This window comes from Barbatula barbatula, assembly GCF_947034865.1.
Source record: "Barbatula barbatula genome assembly, chromosome: 9".
NCBI lineage: Eukaryota > Metazoa > Chordata > Actinopteri > Cypriniformes > Nemacheilidae > Barbatula > Barbatula barbatula.
In genome coordinates, this window is record NC_136772.1 from 22,950,096 (window position 1) to 22,969,777 (window position 19,682).

The following is a 19,682-nucleotide window of genomic DNA, read 5'->3' on the forward strand; positions in this document are numbered from 1 at the left end:
TCCTCCATTTGCTGTCGCACTACGTCATTTAAATAGACGGACGGTGTCTCAAGGTCCCAACCTTTTCGTTTGAGCTTTACCTTTTAATCCTACCTCGTTTTCTTTTTAGTAGCCTACACGATTTCGGACGCCCAAATATTTTCTACCAAACGTACAATAATTCACAAAATAACTATTTTTCAAGTGTGTAGTGTGGGATGGAATATAGATTCAAGGGGCTTGTCGCCTCCAGAGAATGATCGATCTCGTGCTGTCCATATGAACGATCGATGACGTGAGAAGCGATAGTCTGATCCTTATACAACTGAAGTTAAGAAACATGACAAAAGAAAACACAGAAATTCTGGTTCAGAGTGTTTACACCATCAAGTTAAAGAAGGCGATGCATCATTAACGAATAAAGTTTAATGCTTTAGTCACTAAAATGCAATGCAAGTGTCCTTGACATGAATGAAGTTGCTTTCAGAAGTCATCTTTAGGGAGGGGCACATGCAGTGTAGGCAAAAAACAAAATGCTAAATATAAGAATAAGAACGTCCTGCTTAGCGCATTTTTTGCTTAAATGCATTTGCTCATGCACTGCTAAAACCACATCAGTATGCCGCGATGCAAATTGATTGGCTAAATCTTGACTGTGTCTATTCCTGGTAATGACACAACATGAGGTCACGCAGCCTTCGCTTTTCATCCAGGGTGCGTGATGTTCATCATCTTCTTACCACACTGAGTATTACTGCTCTTTTAGAAAATTAATACAGCTCATCCTTTCTCAGAAAAGCACTGGCTTCACCTCTGAGGATCAATATGGTATCATCTCCCTGTGGTTTGACTGTGTGGTTTGCTGGTTGCCGTTCTTGTTGTTTGGTATGAAGAGTTTAGCACTATAGCAATGGCAAGATTATTGATTAGATTCCCAGGGAACACAGAAATCGAGACAATGCAGACCACTGAAGCATCGGAAGTTGTTTTAGACGGTTGTTCCCTGTGTAATGTTACTTTAATGTATACAGATGATGGGGAGAAAGGCAACAAAAGATAATTATTTAGGAATGAAAGGGCAACAAAGGGATGTGGTTTGCTCTTACATTGAGAGTTTGTATCCTTCTGAGAGTGTGACATTGACACAACCTTAAAGTGAAAAAACATTCTCTGCCAGCAAGTATCTCTTTAAACACACTACATCAAGCAATTCCAAGTTCTCTCGGGGAGATAAAAAGATAGTAAGGCTCTTGTAGGGGTTGAGTGGCAGGGCACATGTGTCCATCCATGATGACCCGTCTGCCCACACTCTTGTCTGATAACAGAAAGAATGTGAATGGCACTGTTATGTGGTCACCAGTGAGTCACTGTGTGGTTCTGACATTCTCTCAACATGACAAAAGCCCAAATTCATCGTTCAAAAGAGTTTAGGAAGACTGCCGATGTGACTTATGATGAGAATTTGCCATTTATAAATAAGCTTATGTTCATTTTTTAAAACATGTTATGGGGGTTTGATGTTGCTCCACTAGAGAGAGGAGGACACTGAAGAACAAAGAGGTTAGTGTCTAGTCTTTATTACCTCTGACGAACATAACGTTTAGGCAATGTTTTTCTGACCCTGTTTATTAAATCATTATAATGAATAATATAATGAGCGATTGGACTTCAGTGATTATGAATTAGAAAGGCAGTCGTCTTTTATATTTAATGACAGAATTCACATTATTTTAGACATTTTGAGACGTACGGTACTGTGTTCATTTGAGACCTGACGGAAGTGACAAACTGATAACAATCCCCCCAAAAAAGAGTGGTAAGATATTCTCAAACATCCTTAAGTTACAAGAAAAAACTGTTACTTTTACGGTATATTTCTGACACCCCAGCTGCGGGAAAAACTTCATTTTATATTGTCTATTTTTGATATATGGTCAAAAACAGTCCAACTACAGAAAAAAAACCACAAACTTACAAGATAAACATGGAAATCATGTCATTTTATAGGAAACAACTGTTATTTTCACGGTATATTTGTGGCTACCAGAATTTTTTTCACAGTGCAGGTGAGAGCCTTACAAACTGTATACCCTGAGTGTGGACACTCAAATAAAAGGGCGTTTAACTGTAAACTGTGTGATCGCGAGTTAGTCAGGCAGTATGGATAAAGAGACACCAGAAGCTGCATAAAGTATAAGAGATTGCGTGCGCTTAAAGCCAGATGCCTGGAGACACAAAAAGATCTGAACTGAAGTGAACCCCCACAGGTGCTTGCAACGTGGTAAAGGATTTATTGAATCTTGAAAGTTAGACTGCATGCCTGAGAGAAGTCGCACCATTACCATGCATGCAGGAGGATGTTCGTACAAACACGCAGGCAGCGGATCTAAGCAAATTTTATGTCCGCGAAGGGTAAGGTGAGCAAAATTCAACTTCAACCTTCAGGTCCAAAAGGAAGAAAGACGGATGTCTATTGTCCATGCGGTTAAGGTTTAAGTGTTAAAGTGTCATGCACCGGTCAGTCTGCGCAGTGCTGTGTGAAATCAAACACGTCTACAGGTATTCAGTGCCTATAGTGGGTGTGACCGTGTTTTTCACACATCACTTCCACTCGCATTTGGAGGCTGTTTCTGGGATAGTCCACCCCAAAAATGAAACTTCTGCCCTCAACCAAACCTTGAGAATTGTCTTTGTTTGGTTGTAAACAAAGAAAGATATTTGGAAGAATGTAAGCAGCAACTGAGATTGTTGGGGCTCCGTTGACTACCAGAGTAGAAATAAATGTGTGTTGTTTAGTTCTGTTATGCACAAAAGAAGATATTTTGAAGAATTTAGGAAAGAAAACATTTCCGGGGAACCTTTGACTACAATTTTAGACTACCCCGGAAATTCCTCTAAATATCTGTCTTTGTGTTCAACAGAACAAAGAAATGTATACAGGTCTGGAACTACTTGAGGATGAGTGAATCATGACACAATGTTCATTTTTGAACCCAGTGTAGAATATTTATGTACAGCATGGTGCAGATATAAACTCACTGTGTAATTGCATCCTGAAATTTAAAGTGACCATACCCATTATTGCACTGTGAGATTAAACACACATAGAAGCTTAACTTTTAATGCGTGTCATCCAGAGGAGGATTAAACATTAATAATCTCAAACCACATTAACTCGATGCTTTAACCTGGAGAGAAATATAAACGACAAAGAATAAGGACTTTGGCAATAATGTCAATCATGAAATATCAGAAGACAAGGTCTGTTTCTTCAGATATGAGGAATTGCTTGTACCCCGGCCGGCCACCATAAGCAATGAGGTTATGCTATACAGCATGTTTTTCTTTTTGACAAGAACAGGTTCTTTAAACACTCAAACCTGTCACGCCGCAAATACACCTGTCACCAACCAGGTGTCACCTGTTGGCAGTTAAACACGCTCTCTTTGGACATTTTGAGCCAAAAGTTGTGCGCCCGTGCTTGTGAGCTCCATGTATAGAAATGACACTGCAGTCACATTGAAGAACATTTGTTGCAATCGAACTCCAAAAGTGCTTCTGTAGGAGCAATTCATCCATCTAAATTTCTGGGGTGACAGAGGTCATAGCTGACACATTCCTCTGCTTCTAAATGCTCTGTGTGTTATGGATTATGTGGCTGAGAGCATTCAGATGACTGTGCTGCGTTCAGCAGTTCTCTTTAATCAGGAACGAGTCTGTTTCTACTCTCCATGAATATGGTTCAGATTTGATGGTAAGAAAACGGTGAGATTAACCTGGTTTATATTGATATTTTATATCACGATTAATATTAGAGCTATTAGTGCTGTTTTGCAAAAATATTTCTGTAATAAAATTATAGTCTGCCTCATCAATTTGTATAGTTCTTTTTTCTTGGAAGACATTGAGTAATGTGTATAAAGTGATGTGCAGGCCTGCATGCAAGGACATAAGCCACGCCAATGTTTCAAAGTGGATGGTGAAGACTTTGAAAGAAGAAGGGATTATTTTGGAAAGCCTCTGCAGGGGAAGGGTTTTCAAATTTGACTCGAGAGGAAACGGAAGTAAATACTGCGACGACTGGCATCCGTTTTTTTATTTGCCTGTCACGCTACAGTCTACACATCCTCTCCTAGAACACAGCAGAGTCTGCGTTATTTTGAAAAAGAGGAAGAAAGAGGAAGGTTAAAAGTAACAAAGTAAAACAAAACTGCTTGCGAGCACTGAATCTCAATTCAACAATACCAACCTACAGGTCTTCCTCTATCACATTACGTTTAGTTTCTTCATTCAATGACAAGTCTGCAAAGTTACAATTCTCATTTCACACTTGTTAGGAAGAAATAAATAGAGACACTTTTCAGATGTGTTGACTACGGTTGTAACGAAGTCATCTCTGGTTATTCTTTTACTAGCAGAACCTGAACCAAATAAACACGGATGAACATATCCAACCATTAACTAAGACCAAACTTTTAAAGCGTGAACAAAGATTAAACAACACAAAGTGTAAATCAGCACAAATTTGAAATGATTCTCAAAATAAAGGGATACATTATACCTATTATATGCAATTATATTTTGCTGTATGCTTGCAGACAGTCTCAGCATCGATAAGCGCGGTGAAAACACTGAGTCTGCCCGTTTCCCCGAGTGTAATCTCAGTGAGAGCTTCCTGACGGGCCGGTGTTGTGACAGAATTTTCCCCCCTTTGTGAAGCGTGGATCGCTGTAAATCTGGCCTACTCCTGCAGCACAAAAGCTCGGCTCTGCTTTACGAGTGATGGGGGTGGGGGTGGAGAACAATAAGGATGTCAGAACTCTGGGACATCGCTACATTCTTTCAGACCCTTCCTGCATGCCACACAGGGAATTGTGGGGGAATCCTTTTGCTGTTGCAGGGTGGTAAAATGAGGTCAAAGACTCAAAAAGAATGCAGAAATATCTGCTTGCGAACATGTAAATGTGTTCAGGAAAGAGCAAACACTTAAATGTCTTTATTACTGTATTATTATACGTGGAATCGTGTTTGACTCTCTTCCCATGAATTCATGCATCACTTAAAGCCTGATGAAAACGTGTTAAATAGTTGAAGAAAGTTTATTTTGTAAATAATTTTGCACTTCATTTCTAAAATGTGAATTAGGTAAACGTGTAGCTATACTTTGGAGACAGCGTAGGCTTCACTCATTATAGACCTTTTCATCTCAAAATGTTCTAGTGAGCTATTGCATCCATTTTTGAAAACATACTGGAAACAGACCATTGACACTTCTGATAATTGTGAATTGTGCCAGAAGATGCATGTCTGAATTCAACTTTTTAGTCCAATGAAATGCATTCTTCTAAAAAGTGCTTTATCTTTAAATGTAAAACGATTGAATGTTGTACATAGGTTCTTTAAAGAAATTGGTACTCTTTAGCAGCATTGTTGTTTATGTTCGGGGGTGCCAGCAGGTGGAGACCACCAGTGATGTTGCCCTCACCTGCCAGATTGAACAAAAAGTTAATGATTCCACTGAGAGTCAGTGGTGTTTAAGTGCAACATAATAAATATACAATCTACACTAGTCGACAATAATGCTAAACCTAGAACTACAAAGCAGCTAAGGCTACAGTTCTTTCTCCCTTAACAATCAACACAGGCACTTGTGTCTACGCGGGCTGTAAACAGAGGGAAAGGCGTCACGTGTAAACATTAGATTTCTTGGTCCTCCGAGATTTCCTCCAACCAGGGTGAACAAACATTAACTAGCTGTGTACTTTCTAATTTGTCGCGCTCCGCACATGGTCAGCATGTTTGAGTAAACTGCTGGAATTTAAACCGCGGGGACTGAAGCTTAGGGCCGGTTACCATGGAGATGAATAGCCCAGCGAGGTGTACTCCGCAGGGCATATGAATATGCAATCTGAAAATAATGAAATTACATTTAAATGTGTGTCAGTGTGAAACCTATAATAGAAGTCTCAGGGTTACTATTGATTATTTCTGGTTCTTTACCAAGGTCTATGCAAAAATAGAAATGTTAAAACACTACCGAGGACACTCTCCCGAAACTCGATTAGTACTGCGTGGTGCTACAAAAAAACACGTACGTTATAGGTTCAATCAATTTCTAAGGAACACAAAAACTGAAAAGTAACAAGTAACTTGCAAAAATCACAGTACATATCATAAAAAAGTTTAAATAAAAATGTTTATGTTCACGTATAGTCAATACAGCAATCTAATACATAAGGGGATGTTTTATAATATACCCTAATATAAAATAATGTGTTGAACCTCCTAAATGTAGATATTCAAAATAATATTTTGGTCCAAGTCTGGAGAAAAAAAGATGAAATGTATTTCTTAAAGACGCCTTTCCGAGTGAAATTCGAATGAGAAAAAAAGTGGGCGTGGCTTTCATATTTCTCTGTGATTTGATTGGTTGTATAAAAACAGAAGATTTTAACTGACGATTACGAGGGCAAATTCATTTTAAAAAGCGAATGACCCACATCGATATGCTTTTTACAATAAACGCTGCAATACTTCATGGAAAAATAACCATTGTAATTTTTTATTTCACTGGGACTTTAATTAAGATTTAAAGATAATTTACGATTATATTGTCATGGCCGTGACATTTTGGAAGACAGCACCTCCCTCTCTCGGTGTACGACTGCTCAATTGTATTACTCACCATTCTGTGTGCTGTGTTCTTTATTGTGTTTTTGGTCAGCAGGATAGATCCCGACAGCCCAGCAGACGGGTCACAGCTCTTTGCTGATACAATATAAGTCATATCCTCATTCTTACCCCCTGCAACTCTCACAATGAGCAGATGAAGCTACAGAGGTCCGGTTTAACACCTGCTCGTCTCAATTACACCAGAAAGTGTACAGTTTGAACTTTACAGTGTTTATAATGAAGAGATGGAAGTGTGGAATAATGGAAGATGATGAACTGAAGATTTCTCACTAGTAGTTTTTTGACGACCATTTTTGATGAGAGTGGCATGTCACGTAATATTCTCAATCATGTTCGGTATCAAATAATGTACACAACAATTACATCATGAATAAATCTGCTATTATTTTAGGCATTACTTTTTAATATTGGGGTGAAGATAATGTATGGTGTGTATTCAAGCTCGACTCATTACCTTGATCATTTGCGTTATTACTTTTGAGGTAATAAATTAACCAATCGCATCATGGGGTTGTGAATAAATAAAATTCCCTGAGTGTTCATTGATCCGCATTAAAGATGTAGGATGTCATCCACAGACTCTCTGATGTGGAGCAGGAGCAGTTTTGCATATGGCCAATGATGAACAGAGACCTGTCTGTCCCGACGCTGTCACTTGGCAGCCGTCTGTAGGGGATGATGTCAAGGTGAAAGATGCGACTCACTGCATTCCATCCAACGCATAAGCACAGATGCCGAGTTTCTGCTTCATCTTGACTGATGATTCGTTAGATCGTGAGACCAGTATCAACCCCCTGCGTTTCATCTCTCATTCAGGCCTCCATTTCAACATTCTTTCAAAACCGTATCTCACAGATGGAAAAATTGTAATGGGGCTAAAAACATTTAACAAAAAATAAATCAAGACATTCAACAAAGTGCTTTTGAAGGTATTATGTTTAATTTAAGTGCAGTTTTTCCCAAATGTGGCTGGAATAAACATCACTCAGGGCTTGTTTAACTGTGCGTAAAGGGCTATTGGGAACAGGGTGGTTCTTGTCATGATTTATACGTCAGACGAAACATAATGTAAAGCTCCTCTCTGTGGATCCATTAATGTCCACCGGGGCCAGATTTCTCCGGGCAGAATCTCCTCCACCTCCCCCCATGGGTAAATGGATGACAGGTCATTTAGGCTTTCTGCTAAAATAATGAGTAATAAAAGATTAATTGTGTCTATGTCCAGAGAAGAGACTGCAGATGAGCTTGTAGACAATAGCTTGTATACTGTCTTTGTGGTTTCATGCTCTTTATTTGCTTGTGATTGATGACTGCATAAGGCGTTTGGCTTTAACCCATCAGTACCGAACAGCCTCAACACTGACCGCTGATTTCCGTCTTGTGGAGGATGAATAACTAATGAATATTCATAAATAGCCTTTTACTTCTATTTATGATTTAACATTACTGAAACCAACACCCACAAAGCATGTCCTAATACAGCCATGTTGTCTTTTATAGTACAAGTGCACTATAGACGTCGCTGTCCTTTCAAACCCCTGTATGTCTAAATTCGCTCTCTCACCGGAAATGGAAAAAATACAACTTTTTCAATTATTGCATACTGTGCTATCAAAATTGACGAGCACTTTTTGATACTTTTGGTTTGATATTTGCTAAACCCGGTGACAAACATAAAGAGTGACTAATAGTAATGATGATGGAAAAGAAATAAAAATCAACAAATATGGAGATTTCAGCAGCGACATGCAATTTACAATCTAAAAAATTGAAGTGTGATTTTACGTGAAACAATTGACACTAAAATGACATGTCATTTTTAAAGCTGTGAAATCAATGAAATATAATGTTTCAATGTAAGCAAAAAAACTGACCAACTCCACTGTATCAAAAATAATATCACGTGTGCATTTAAAACATAATTCGTAAATTTTAAACTTGTTCTTTTCATCAAATGGACTTAAACAATATATGTAAATTTAAGATAAATTAACTGTTGGATTTCGAATCAATTCGTTTCACATGTCCCACTTAAAGAATCAGTTTTAATAAGTCATCTGTTTATTTCTCTGATATTTACTAAGCCCACAGAATGATTATTTGGAATGTTAGGACACACCACTGTGTTGTTCTTCCTTTTTTTTACTACAAATCAAAAATAGATGCAAATAGATGATCAATTGCTAAGTGCTTCTGCAGTTCAACCACACAAACACACAGACACTTCTTACCAGGGGATGGTTCCATTTTCAGTTGCTATGAAACCAGATTTCATGGTAATGGCTGAGATCGAGCTGGAATGTGTTTTTGTCATAGAACCCATTAAAACCAGAGGGCGAAAGGAGAAGAGGAGATAATGTTTTAAATGGTGTTTTAGGAGCTGGCATTCCTTCAACTGTATTTGTTGCCAGCGTACCTTTTATTCTGAAACAAACAATGTGCTGATTGTAACTCTCTCTCTCTCTCTGTGTGTGTGTGTGTGTGTGTGTGTGTGTGTGTGTGTGTGTGTGTGTGTGTGTGTGTGTGTGTGTGTGTGTGTGTGTGTGTGTGTGTGTGTGTGTGTGTGTGTGTGTGTGTGTGTTTATGCACAAGGCGGGGTGGGGGGGTGTGAATAAAGGGCGAGGTCACTGTTCTTCACTGTTATGACTGCAATGCTTGATATCACAAGTGGTGGCATTTGTAAGAGGCCAGTCTGATCCTCATCTGTCCTTAAGCTCAAATGAATGACTCTCTTTAAAACACATTAGAATCTGAGAGATATTTAAAGCACTAGAATGAGAGACATTCTGGGATGTTGAGATAAATAATTCTAACTTTGAAAATGAAGTCAGTTACAATCTTTTTTCAGACAGATTGGTACCTATCAGTAAGTTTAGTTGTGTTTCATTTAAGTGTATTTGATGATTTTTGCATCTATAATATAGTGTGCAAAATCGTCACCCACACACATGCACACACAGACACACACACACACACAAAACCAACACTGTTTTATTGATGCGCTTGTCCACGAGAGCAGCTTAAACAACAGTATTTTTGTTTTCTTTTAGATATTGTTGAAGAGATTCATTTTTTATATTAATAGACACAACAGTCACCAGCAGCGCTAGCTTCCTAATACCTGTGTTTACATAAGGCTCTCATAATGCAGTTAATGCCAAATAGCCATCTCTAAAATGCCATCTCTAAAAAGTCATTTGATCTGTCCCACCTTGTGTGGATAAAACATCGATACAACCAGTAGCACACCCTTTTATGCTTAACTTGAACAAGAAAAAAGCATCCTAAAATACGAAGTAATTGTCATAAAAAACTATATAAATGTACCTTTTTTACACATTATTATACACTAAGTTCATGTTTTAACAAAAGTTATAAGTAAATTGTCTGTGTTGCTTGAAAATGTATCTCTATAATAATTGTTTTGCTGATAGAACCTTATAATTCCAAACCGAAAGTGATTTTTCAGAATCGGAAGGTTCTATCTGCATTCGACCCGTTCCAAAAAAGACCATTTACAAATTTCAGAAAATGTTGATAATGTACATTTGTAATACATTTAGGGTCTCTGTCTTTTTCGTGTTTAACAGGGCGGGCTTCTCATTTTCGGTTGTTGGATCATTTGACCCATGTCATTGACCGTAATCCTATGTGCAGTGAAAGACGCTATTGTTTCCTATGGACGCCTGATGTTACAGATGAGATTTTAGTCATCGATCTGTGTGCATACAACCCATTGTATGACAGTGAAGAAGAAAAGACTCATTTTGGTCTGGACTTTGAAACTAGTCCCGGAATCTTACTTCACGTCACAATTCTAAAACACAGCACTGCATAAAATTAAAGATGTTCAAGGATTAAAACTGGTGCAAAGATCATAATAACTGCAACAAGGCATGGTTGATGTTATGATGACATTATAATTGAATGATTCCAGTCCGCTTGCTGAAGCACATTTTATGCCCACAGAATTGACATCAGACAGTTTGCCACCTGCTCCCTGTCCCGTCTTGTTATTTGCATGTGATTTAACACCGTATCAGCAGGCCCGTACTGCCTGGAACAATATATGTTAGACAAAACATAATAAGATAAGAGATATGGTGTAAGTATAGTTATAATGAATGGATGACTCTGATGCAGTGCGTCATTTTTGTTGGACAAAAGCACCAGGCAAAACACAGTAGCAGCGCATTGATCTCACCATTGCGGACACATTTTTCCTCCAGTTAAGCTATACCGGAACCCAATGCAAATGCCAAATAGGAAAAGATTTAAACATTGCTAGGTGGATTTTCTCATACATATGTTGTGTAGTTTCTCACTTGCATTTGAAAACCTCATCTCTGCATATAAGGTCGACCTCACAAGCTTCTGTTTAACTGCATGCTTATAATACAGCACCTCACAAACTATGAGTCACATTATTGGCATATCGGCTGATTATTAGTACTTATAAAGCACTTATTCAGCATGACCATTTTCTACATCCCCAATCCTATCCAATACCTAAACCTCACAACTTCACTAACTATTAATAAGCAACAAATTAAGAGTTTACTGGGTAAAACTCGTAGTTTGATAATAGCGAGAATTGCTCCCTATACTGTGTGACCAAAAGTTCTTCTGGACCAGCATTTATATCTTCTGAAGTGGTCTATATTTTGTTCCCAAGGGTTTCGGAACACAGTCAGCAATGGCGATGATATCATATATTGGGAGTCATGGTGTTCACAGTTCACTGCTCAGTGAACGAATTGCTTATTGGCCTTGAGAACTGAACCCCCAACCAAGCCCAGCAGATTTCTAAATGTTATTAAATCATATTGATTGGGTTTGTTTTTATTTATTCATGCTTTAATACACAATTCACTGCATGAAGTGGGCATGCTTATTAGGAATGTTGATAATTGTTATTTAGATTACATTTATATTGTAACATTCAAAGAAATAGAAGAACGATGGCTGATCATGCACCTAGACTTGAATTCCCATGAATTAGATATAGTGTAATATAATATAAGATAATCAATTCAATTTGAATATTTAATGTAATATGTATGAGCCGGATGAGTTTACTCGTTGCTTTCTGTACATGGCTTCTTGATCCATAGCAGCATGTATTTCAGACATCTTACTCACAAACAGCCCATTATCTCAGCTTTTCATTTATAGATAGTTCAAATGTGCACAGAACTGAGCTGCTCAGTCCTAAATGCAAAGCAGATCAATGCTGCCCTCTACAGGTTGTTCAGATTTAATTGCATGAAACAAAGTCATTTGTTGTTCAGGCACCAGTACGCATTCTTACAATATATTTGTAATGTATTATAATAGGCATTCATAAAATCTATATATTTTTGAAAAAAAAATCTATGTGCTTGTAAAATGCTGTCCTTCTGAAACCTCATATATATGTATCCCCAACCTCATATGTCTCTCCATATTTCTTGGTTTTATATTTTTTGCATAATTAATTATTATTAGTCAATCTTTATGTCGGTCACTGGGCTTTGCAAATAACTTCGCAATAAAAAGTTTTAAAAAGTGCTTGTCTACGTTGTCAACACAGCATGCAATCATTTAAATGGTACAGTGTTTTTTCCATTTCCTGAAAAACAGCTAATTTAGCGACGATATGAAACTTTGGTTGTTGTCAATAACATAAATTCATGTTAATATGCTACTATTCAGCACAATATATTTTGTATCATAAATATCATGGGCGAAATAGAGAGTGAAACCCAAACATGAAAACGTTGTGGTTGTGGCTAGAAGAGATACAGCTACGGCCCGAAATCTCCCCAGATGTGGCTGTTCCCATTTTAATTCTAAACCTACAATCTCGCGAGATTTGGGCGTAAAGGTATCCCTTTTAGCCCTAGCCGTGAGAGATCGCCGTTCGGAGCGCATGTGATTAATGACAAAAATCTAATGAAGGACAAAAGACATTTATGGGCGTGTGGTCCATGTCGGTGAGTTCAGTATAAATTTAAAGCGCATTGCCACGTTTTTACATAATCTGTTGCTGAACGTGACGTCATTGCGCAGGAAAGGCCGCCATCTTGTAGGCCTATGCTACGCACAAAATGAGACGCGTCTGTAGTGCGAAGCGACAGAGAGTCTGAGGGAAATCTCTTGTAGATCACTTGTGAGACTGAAAATGTACATTAAAAACTAATACAGTAGCCTACAAACGTTTGCAACTAAGTCACTCCTGTACGAAGCAGCGGCCGTCAAAGCTTCCGTACCATACAAGATGGCGACCGCCATGACGTCGTTTCCCTGGAAATATGATCACGTAAGCGCAGCAAGTTTTTTATTTTTTATTTTATTTTTTTATTGAAATTATCAAGACTTACAAACAAACATGGCTGCATAACATCCGTTTCTTCATAATACAGAAAAGACATAGCCTGAGGGAGCAGCTCTTAATACAAACAGGAATTATATATGCAGTCTTAGCAAAACAAACAAAAAAAGATGATTTATAAAAGGAAAAACAGTTTTTTATAATAAAATAAATAAAAATTAAGAAAATACAACATGACATAATGGGAGAATTCCGTTATTGTTAAATTATTTACCTCAGTTGGGAAGTATTTTAGAGTATCATATATTTTTTGTGCTTTAGGACCTTTCAACATTTTTAAAGACTTCATATACAGTTTAAATTCGTTTAAAAAAAACAAAAAATTTGGGAGATGATTTCACAATTCTACATTTGTGGATGAAGAATTTAGCTAGACATACAACTGCATTGGTACAGAGCTCATCACCCGTGAGCACAGCAAGTAATCCATAATAATTCTATGAGCGAGCGCACGTCAAAACTTTATTGCGGTACTTTTGATGCACTTATCAATCATAATACATTTAAACATTTGAAAAGAAAGGCACTTAAAGGTCAAGCTATTGAACATTTATTCTATAGCTGTCAATCTTCTCCCTAAAGATCTGTCCGTCTAATAAAGACATTTCGTCTCACTGCACATTTGTGCCATTCCCATTAGTTAAACACATTTGTCAGTCTTAAAATAATGCATAGATTAATTTAACATGAAGATAAATAATGTTTAAAAAAAGTTTCTCTATCATGACTTTTTACAAGGTTCACTTGACAGTGTGAATTGTATTGAACTGGCCAAATTGAATACAACTAAGTAAGAATTCAACTTTCAAGTAGTTATGATTGTCAAGTTTCCGCAAGCATCTTTAAGAAACAACAACATAAGGCATTATTCAATGTTAACAACATGTTTGGGACATCTAATGAAATGAAGTTAGTGTTTTCCCAACCTTTCTGATTTGTGACACAACGTCTGTCTGATCCAAACCGTAAGTTTTGTGATCTGTTTAACCACAATTTTGTGGAAGTTTAGAGATACCTGGCTTGGAAAAACTAAACCTTTAAGGCTTGGCTACAGCCAGATGCTAACAACGTTTTTGAAGCTTTCTGCTTTGTATGCAAGACATAAATTCACCCTCGGCATGTTGGGTGTGCGATTTTATGCAGGTCTTAAATTGACTTCATGAGGGTCTTATAAAGGTCTTACATGTGACTTTGTGAAAATGACGCCACCTACTGGCCGTCTTAGTTCTGCATTTAAAGTAGGCCTAATATCTCCCTTTATAAATACTGCTGCATCTATTACATTTGTCCCACATTTGAATTAGTTCCCACCTGAGAAATTATCTAGTGTACTTTAGTATTTACTACAGTAAACTACTAAAACTCATAGACACTAGTGTTTTTGAGTCTTAGTAAATATTTATATATTTATACTATAGTTTTTTTTTACAATTTATCCAATTACTACAATTCAACAACATATATACATATTCCGGTACAAAGTATATTACAGTTTCCTATAGTAAATACAAAAGGTTTAATCTAAATCTGTGTTTTAGAATTATGAACAGTATAGTGATACTACGGTATAGAGATACTTGCAGCTGGTATAGTATCGTAAGACATGTTTATGGTACCGTGACAACCCTACTTTAGTCTTAAACATTTTGAAATTCATGTTTTTTTTCTTCGTGTAAAGACATTTTTTGATAATGTGACTCTGTTCAGATGACAGCTTATGTTGGTTTTTGGATATCTTATTTGTGGGTGGTGCTAGATCCATGTATGTACATTGAAGATGCAGAATAATGATATTATTCTTGTTATTGTTATTTTGACTGTACGCAATGTGTTGTCGAATAAATGAACATGGAACACTTTGAGCTGAAATGTTTATTAGCTTATTAGTTTATTAGAAAACATGAACACAGTAGAGTGAAAAACGACTGAAAAATAATCAGGACAACCAATATAAGTGTGCCCCCTAAAAGCATAAGTAGCCCCTGCAGTAGTCTATAACCACCACTGCCAACCAGGTGAGCTAACTGGGTGTAATGCTGTGTAATGGCAGTAGAGGTGCTGTTGCTCTTCTAATGTATTTACCACTTCCACAAAACGTGATGGTTAACACGAATGCGTAATACATAATATGTAAAGCAAGACTCTGTCCCCAAAAAATAATAAAAAATTAAATGTCCCCACTTATGTTCACTATTTAAGCATGAGCCTTAAAATCTTGTGGCCTGTGGTTTGCATATTCAACATGTTTTAATGTATAAGTATATCAAATAAATCCCACTACACAATAACCTTATTTATACTATCCGATGCTTTTTTTTACTTCTTTCGAACCCAGTTATAGTATAGAATGTCAACAACTGCTCATTTGAGTGTGATTATGTTGACCTGTGTGTGTGTGTGTGCGTGTGTGTGTGTGTGTGTGTGTGTTCGTGCTGTTTAGAATTGCTGTCTTTATAAGGCATAACATTTCTCCTGAGCCAAATAGTACTCGATATAAATGGTTAATAGAAACTATTCAAACTTTTTAAAAATTCATCATTATATGGCCTATAAGGTTATCTTTTCTGTCTGCTCTTTGGCTACATTTAAAATGATCGTAAGATTAATAAAACAAATTGTAAAATAACACCAAAACATAAACCACTGGGCAACAAAATGAGCTAGATTTATTAAATGAGAGATTTTTAAAACAAAGCTTTAAAGCTGTTTAATTATCTTATTTAATCTACTTTTCGGCCCAAATATAATATAACTCACAAAATTATTCTCATTTTGGGCAAAGTGTTTAAAACCACATAGAAAATCACTGGAGGCATCTCACCTTTGCTTGTCTCAAATATGACAGAAGTATTGTGACCTACCTTTTTGTAGCTGATGCTCTCAATCTTCGTGTGGGGGGAAAGCTTGAATTTTTTTAAAATGAAAAGATACTTTACAAGATGCTTTATATATGGTCAACAGCAGTAAATGTTCAATGTTTACACCGACAGGTGTCGCAGCAGGCCAAGACGCCATAATGGTCCATGTGAAGAGTTAAACAGATAAATCCGATTAAAAATCATATTTTTAATATTATTGTTTTTTTATTGTATTTTTTGTGTGTTAAGTTTATGTGATTGGGCTACTTAATCAAAACAACCCAACTGCGGTTTGATTGATATTAATCGGAATTCACAATAAAAACATGATTTTTAAGTGTTTTGCAAAAGAACTACTCATGTGTTCAACGAATAAAGGCCTGCTTTAAAACATTCAGCGAAAATGCGCCATTGCGTTTCTTAGTTGTTTGCTATTAACTCATAAATACATTCATTCAAAACTCATAAATCACAATTTAACAGACCATTTAAGCTTTAGGCGCACGAATGTAAACAAACAAATCCAAGTTCTTGGACATTCTAATTTGAATGTGGGCTAAATAATTGGATCTATTTAATTTAAATATAGTTGTTATTTTAATGCAATTAAAGAACGCCATTCAAGTGTTAGTTCTGTGTTTTTGTGTTACCAATATTCTGCGGTATGTCACCACCCGATGCACACGTTGCAAGATTATGCACAGACGAGCTCTGTGTATCCGGCATTCATTGGCTGCTTCACGGACACAAATTCCTCCTCCCCCGTGACGCGCGATAAATGTCCGTCCTCCCGCATCTCTGCTGACAGACAATCAGCGTTCTGCTTCGTGTCGGGTCGGGTCGCGTCTGCCTCCGTTTTCCTCCAAGTGGAATGCAGCACTCAACAGAAAATGTGATTTCAGCTTTTTCTCTTTAGGAGAGTTTTATGGGTTTGCTCTTTGGTTGGACTTGCATTCGTTACGTATTTTTGGCGTAATGAAAAACATGACTGGAGTTTTTGACAGCCTCAGTACAGATATGCATTCAAACCAGATTACCTCCAATTATCACAACCTGCATAAATCCCAGGAATCGCCTACTCTACCTGTCTCCACCGACACCGACAGCAGCTATTATAATAATAACCAGCAGGCCGGACAGTGCACCGGCTCTCCATACGGTCAGCTCAGCTCGTACCAGTACCAGAACACCAGCATGAACGGCGTCCAGTACGGCTTCTGCAATGCGTTCGGGTCTTACAGCGCGTACGGCTCCTGCTCCTCGCCAACTGCCGCAGATGCTGGTAAATATGTCCCTCCTCTTAAAATGACTGTTTTTGCGCAGTCAACGTTGTAAAGTACATCAAAACCTTACGTACCAAGAGAAATTTAAGCATTTTACGCAAGTAATTATTTTATGGAGCAGTTCACATTTTTAGGCCTTTTATTCTGTTCATGTACATTACGGGCTTTATTTTTATGTCACAGAAAAAGAAGAAAGTGAACCTGAAATTCGAATGGTTAATGGAAAGCCCAAGAAGGTCAGAAAACCTCGAACTATTTACTCGAGTTTCCAGCTGGCGGCCCTGCAGAGGAGATTTCAGAAGACGCAGTATTTGGCCCTGCCGGAGAGAGCCGAACTGGCCGCTTCTATGGGCCTCACGCAAACACAGGTACCGATAACAGTTCTTTTTAAAAACTCGTTTATATACAGCATATCAGCAAACATACACATCTTAATTCGATGCGCATTTTATTATAACCTTTTATTATAAACAGCGCATTTTGTGGATTCGAAAGACGAAATGATAAATGCTTCCTCGTCAGCTAAATATGTTAATGTAATACAATCTTTATTTTTTGTTTTTTTATTAACATATAGGCCTAATTGCAAATGAGATAAAATGGGTATGCTTTGGTGACTTGCAGCATGTTGTTAGGAAAAGCATGTCTATTATATTTTATAGTGTTGCTGGTTTGTATAGGCTACTATAAACGCAAAATTAGTTTTAAATAACATTTAATTTATATACCATAAAATATATAACAATTCAAGAACATCATTTTGAATATCAGATGAGACAGATATGTGTGTGTTTTCATTTTTTTCACATCTGCATAATGTTTTATAATGCCGCTTTTGCAGGTAAAAATCTGGTTCCAGAATCGTCGTTCAAAATTCAAGAAGCTGTGGAAAAATGGAGAAATCCCACCCGAGCAGCATGTGGCCTCCGGCGAGTCTCCCCCTCACCCTTCGCCCCCTCTCAACACGACTTGGGACTTCGCACATAGTCAGAGAATGAACACTGTAAACGGGTTGCCCCAGATCAGCCCCCCGAATACGACCACCCCTTCTTTTCTGACAAACTACCCCTGGTACTCATCTACGAACTCTGCGACCCACTTACAGCCACTGCATCATCAAAACACTATCAGCGCCGGGACCATATTTTGAATCTTAAAATCCGGGAAATTCATATTATACAACTTATCGAAAGACTTTTACTCCTGTATTTTCCAATCTAAACAGCGAGACGTCACATTTGCCACGTTGATAATGTCCAGTGCGTTTTGCGCGTTTCTTTTCATGCAATGGCGTCTTCGTGCTGACACGAAATAATCAAACACATAGCCCACAATTATTTTTGTATTTATTTATTTTGTTTTTAGCGGTGGTATTTTAATGGATTAAAACCCATTGCTCAGTGAACCACTTTTATCCAAAGCTTAGAGAACTCAAGTGGACATTTTTTGGAGTGAACATTGCAGCAGGGTGTATAATAATCATTAGCGCACATGTAGCACAACCTCAAGCTGTTTGGTGCCTTTTAAAAATGACCTCACTGTTTTTATCCAACGTAAATGTCTTTAATGTGTCTGCCTTTGATTAAATATTTTATGTTTAATTTAGTAAAATTGCATCTTTTGCTGTACTCGAGTGTTTCACCGGATCATCTTTATAATATTGCCAGGACATAAGATTCTAACAGTTTTTTTTGTTTACTATTTTTTTACGGAAAAACACTAATGAAAAGCACTGGCAACTACTGAATGTCCAAAAGTCAAGTGAGGAAATTGTCTCTGAAGTACTTTGTATTATTTATTTTAAGATCCAAATGAACACTTCTGCCACTTAAATGATTCAAACTTATTTAAATAAAACGTTTCATGTGAATTCACTGTCACGCACTCGTCTTTCTTTCGGGGAATTTTCCCCTTGCAGTTTACTGTTGGAATGTTTGGTGTGTGTTTTTTTCGTAAATCTGTCCACGCCTCTCTCTCTGCTTCGGCGCCAGTTGAGTCTGTACTCTTTAATAAGTCTGGCTGGAGACGCGATGCAACCGCTTGTAAATGTTTCACACAAAACCCACAAATTCACCTTTTGTTGACTAACGTGACAGGTGTGCCTAGCCCGCTCTGTAATAAGAAGGTCAAGAGAGCTTATGCAACTTACTTCGAGTTTGAAATGATCAGGTGCACGGCTCTTTCTAAAGTGAGAATAAATTAGGTCGGACTACCGTTCCATGCGTCCTGGAGACGCACGCAGACGTCAAAAACAAAACGCCGGGGAGCTAGACACAAGTGAGACGCTCGACGGAGCCTCGGGCGGAGAATGAGATCTCAAACACGCCCCGGCACGAAGGCGTTCGAAATGCGTTCAGACTCTCTGGAGTCAGAGCTCTGCGCTCCAGACTTTTTATGAAGTCAGCCCAGCCAAAAAAGCAGGCTCGCAACTGCCCCGAGCAAAACAACGTGGAAACATTTCTCATAACTTCCACCGCCCCACGCACAATGCGAGGC

The 19,682-nt window shown here is 37.7% G+C and overlaps 1 protein-coding gene across 3 annotated transcripts; it reads left to right on the forward strand.

Annotated features, from left to right (window-relative positions):
* The first annotated feature begins 12,476 nt into the window (after positions 1-12,476).
* dlx2a (distal-less homeobox 2a) lies at positions 12,477-19,061 on the forward strand. Of its 3 annotated transcripts, none has more exons than XM_079463789.1 (4): positions 12,477-12,973; positions 17,010-17,185; positions 17,370-17,554; positions 18,028-19,059. In XM_079463789.1, exons 1-4 carry the CDS (start codon positions 12,966-12,968, stop codon positions 18,334-18,336), a joined length of 678 nt encoding a protein of 225 aa, XP_079319915.1. In that variant the 5' UTR covers positions 12,477-12,965; the 3' UTR covers positions 18,337-19,059. The 3 variants fall into 3 exon arrangements, with proteins under 3 accessions (XP_079319915.1, XP_079319914.1, XP_079319913.1); XM_079463788.1 differs by having other exon boundaries at positions 12,522-12,973; positions 16,972-17,185; XM_079463787.1 differs by lacking the exon at positions 12,477-12,973 and having other exon boundaries at positions 16,713-17,185; positions 18,028-19,061.
* The last annotated feature ends 621 nt before the right edge of the window (positions 19,062-19,682 follow it).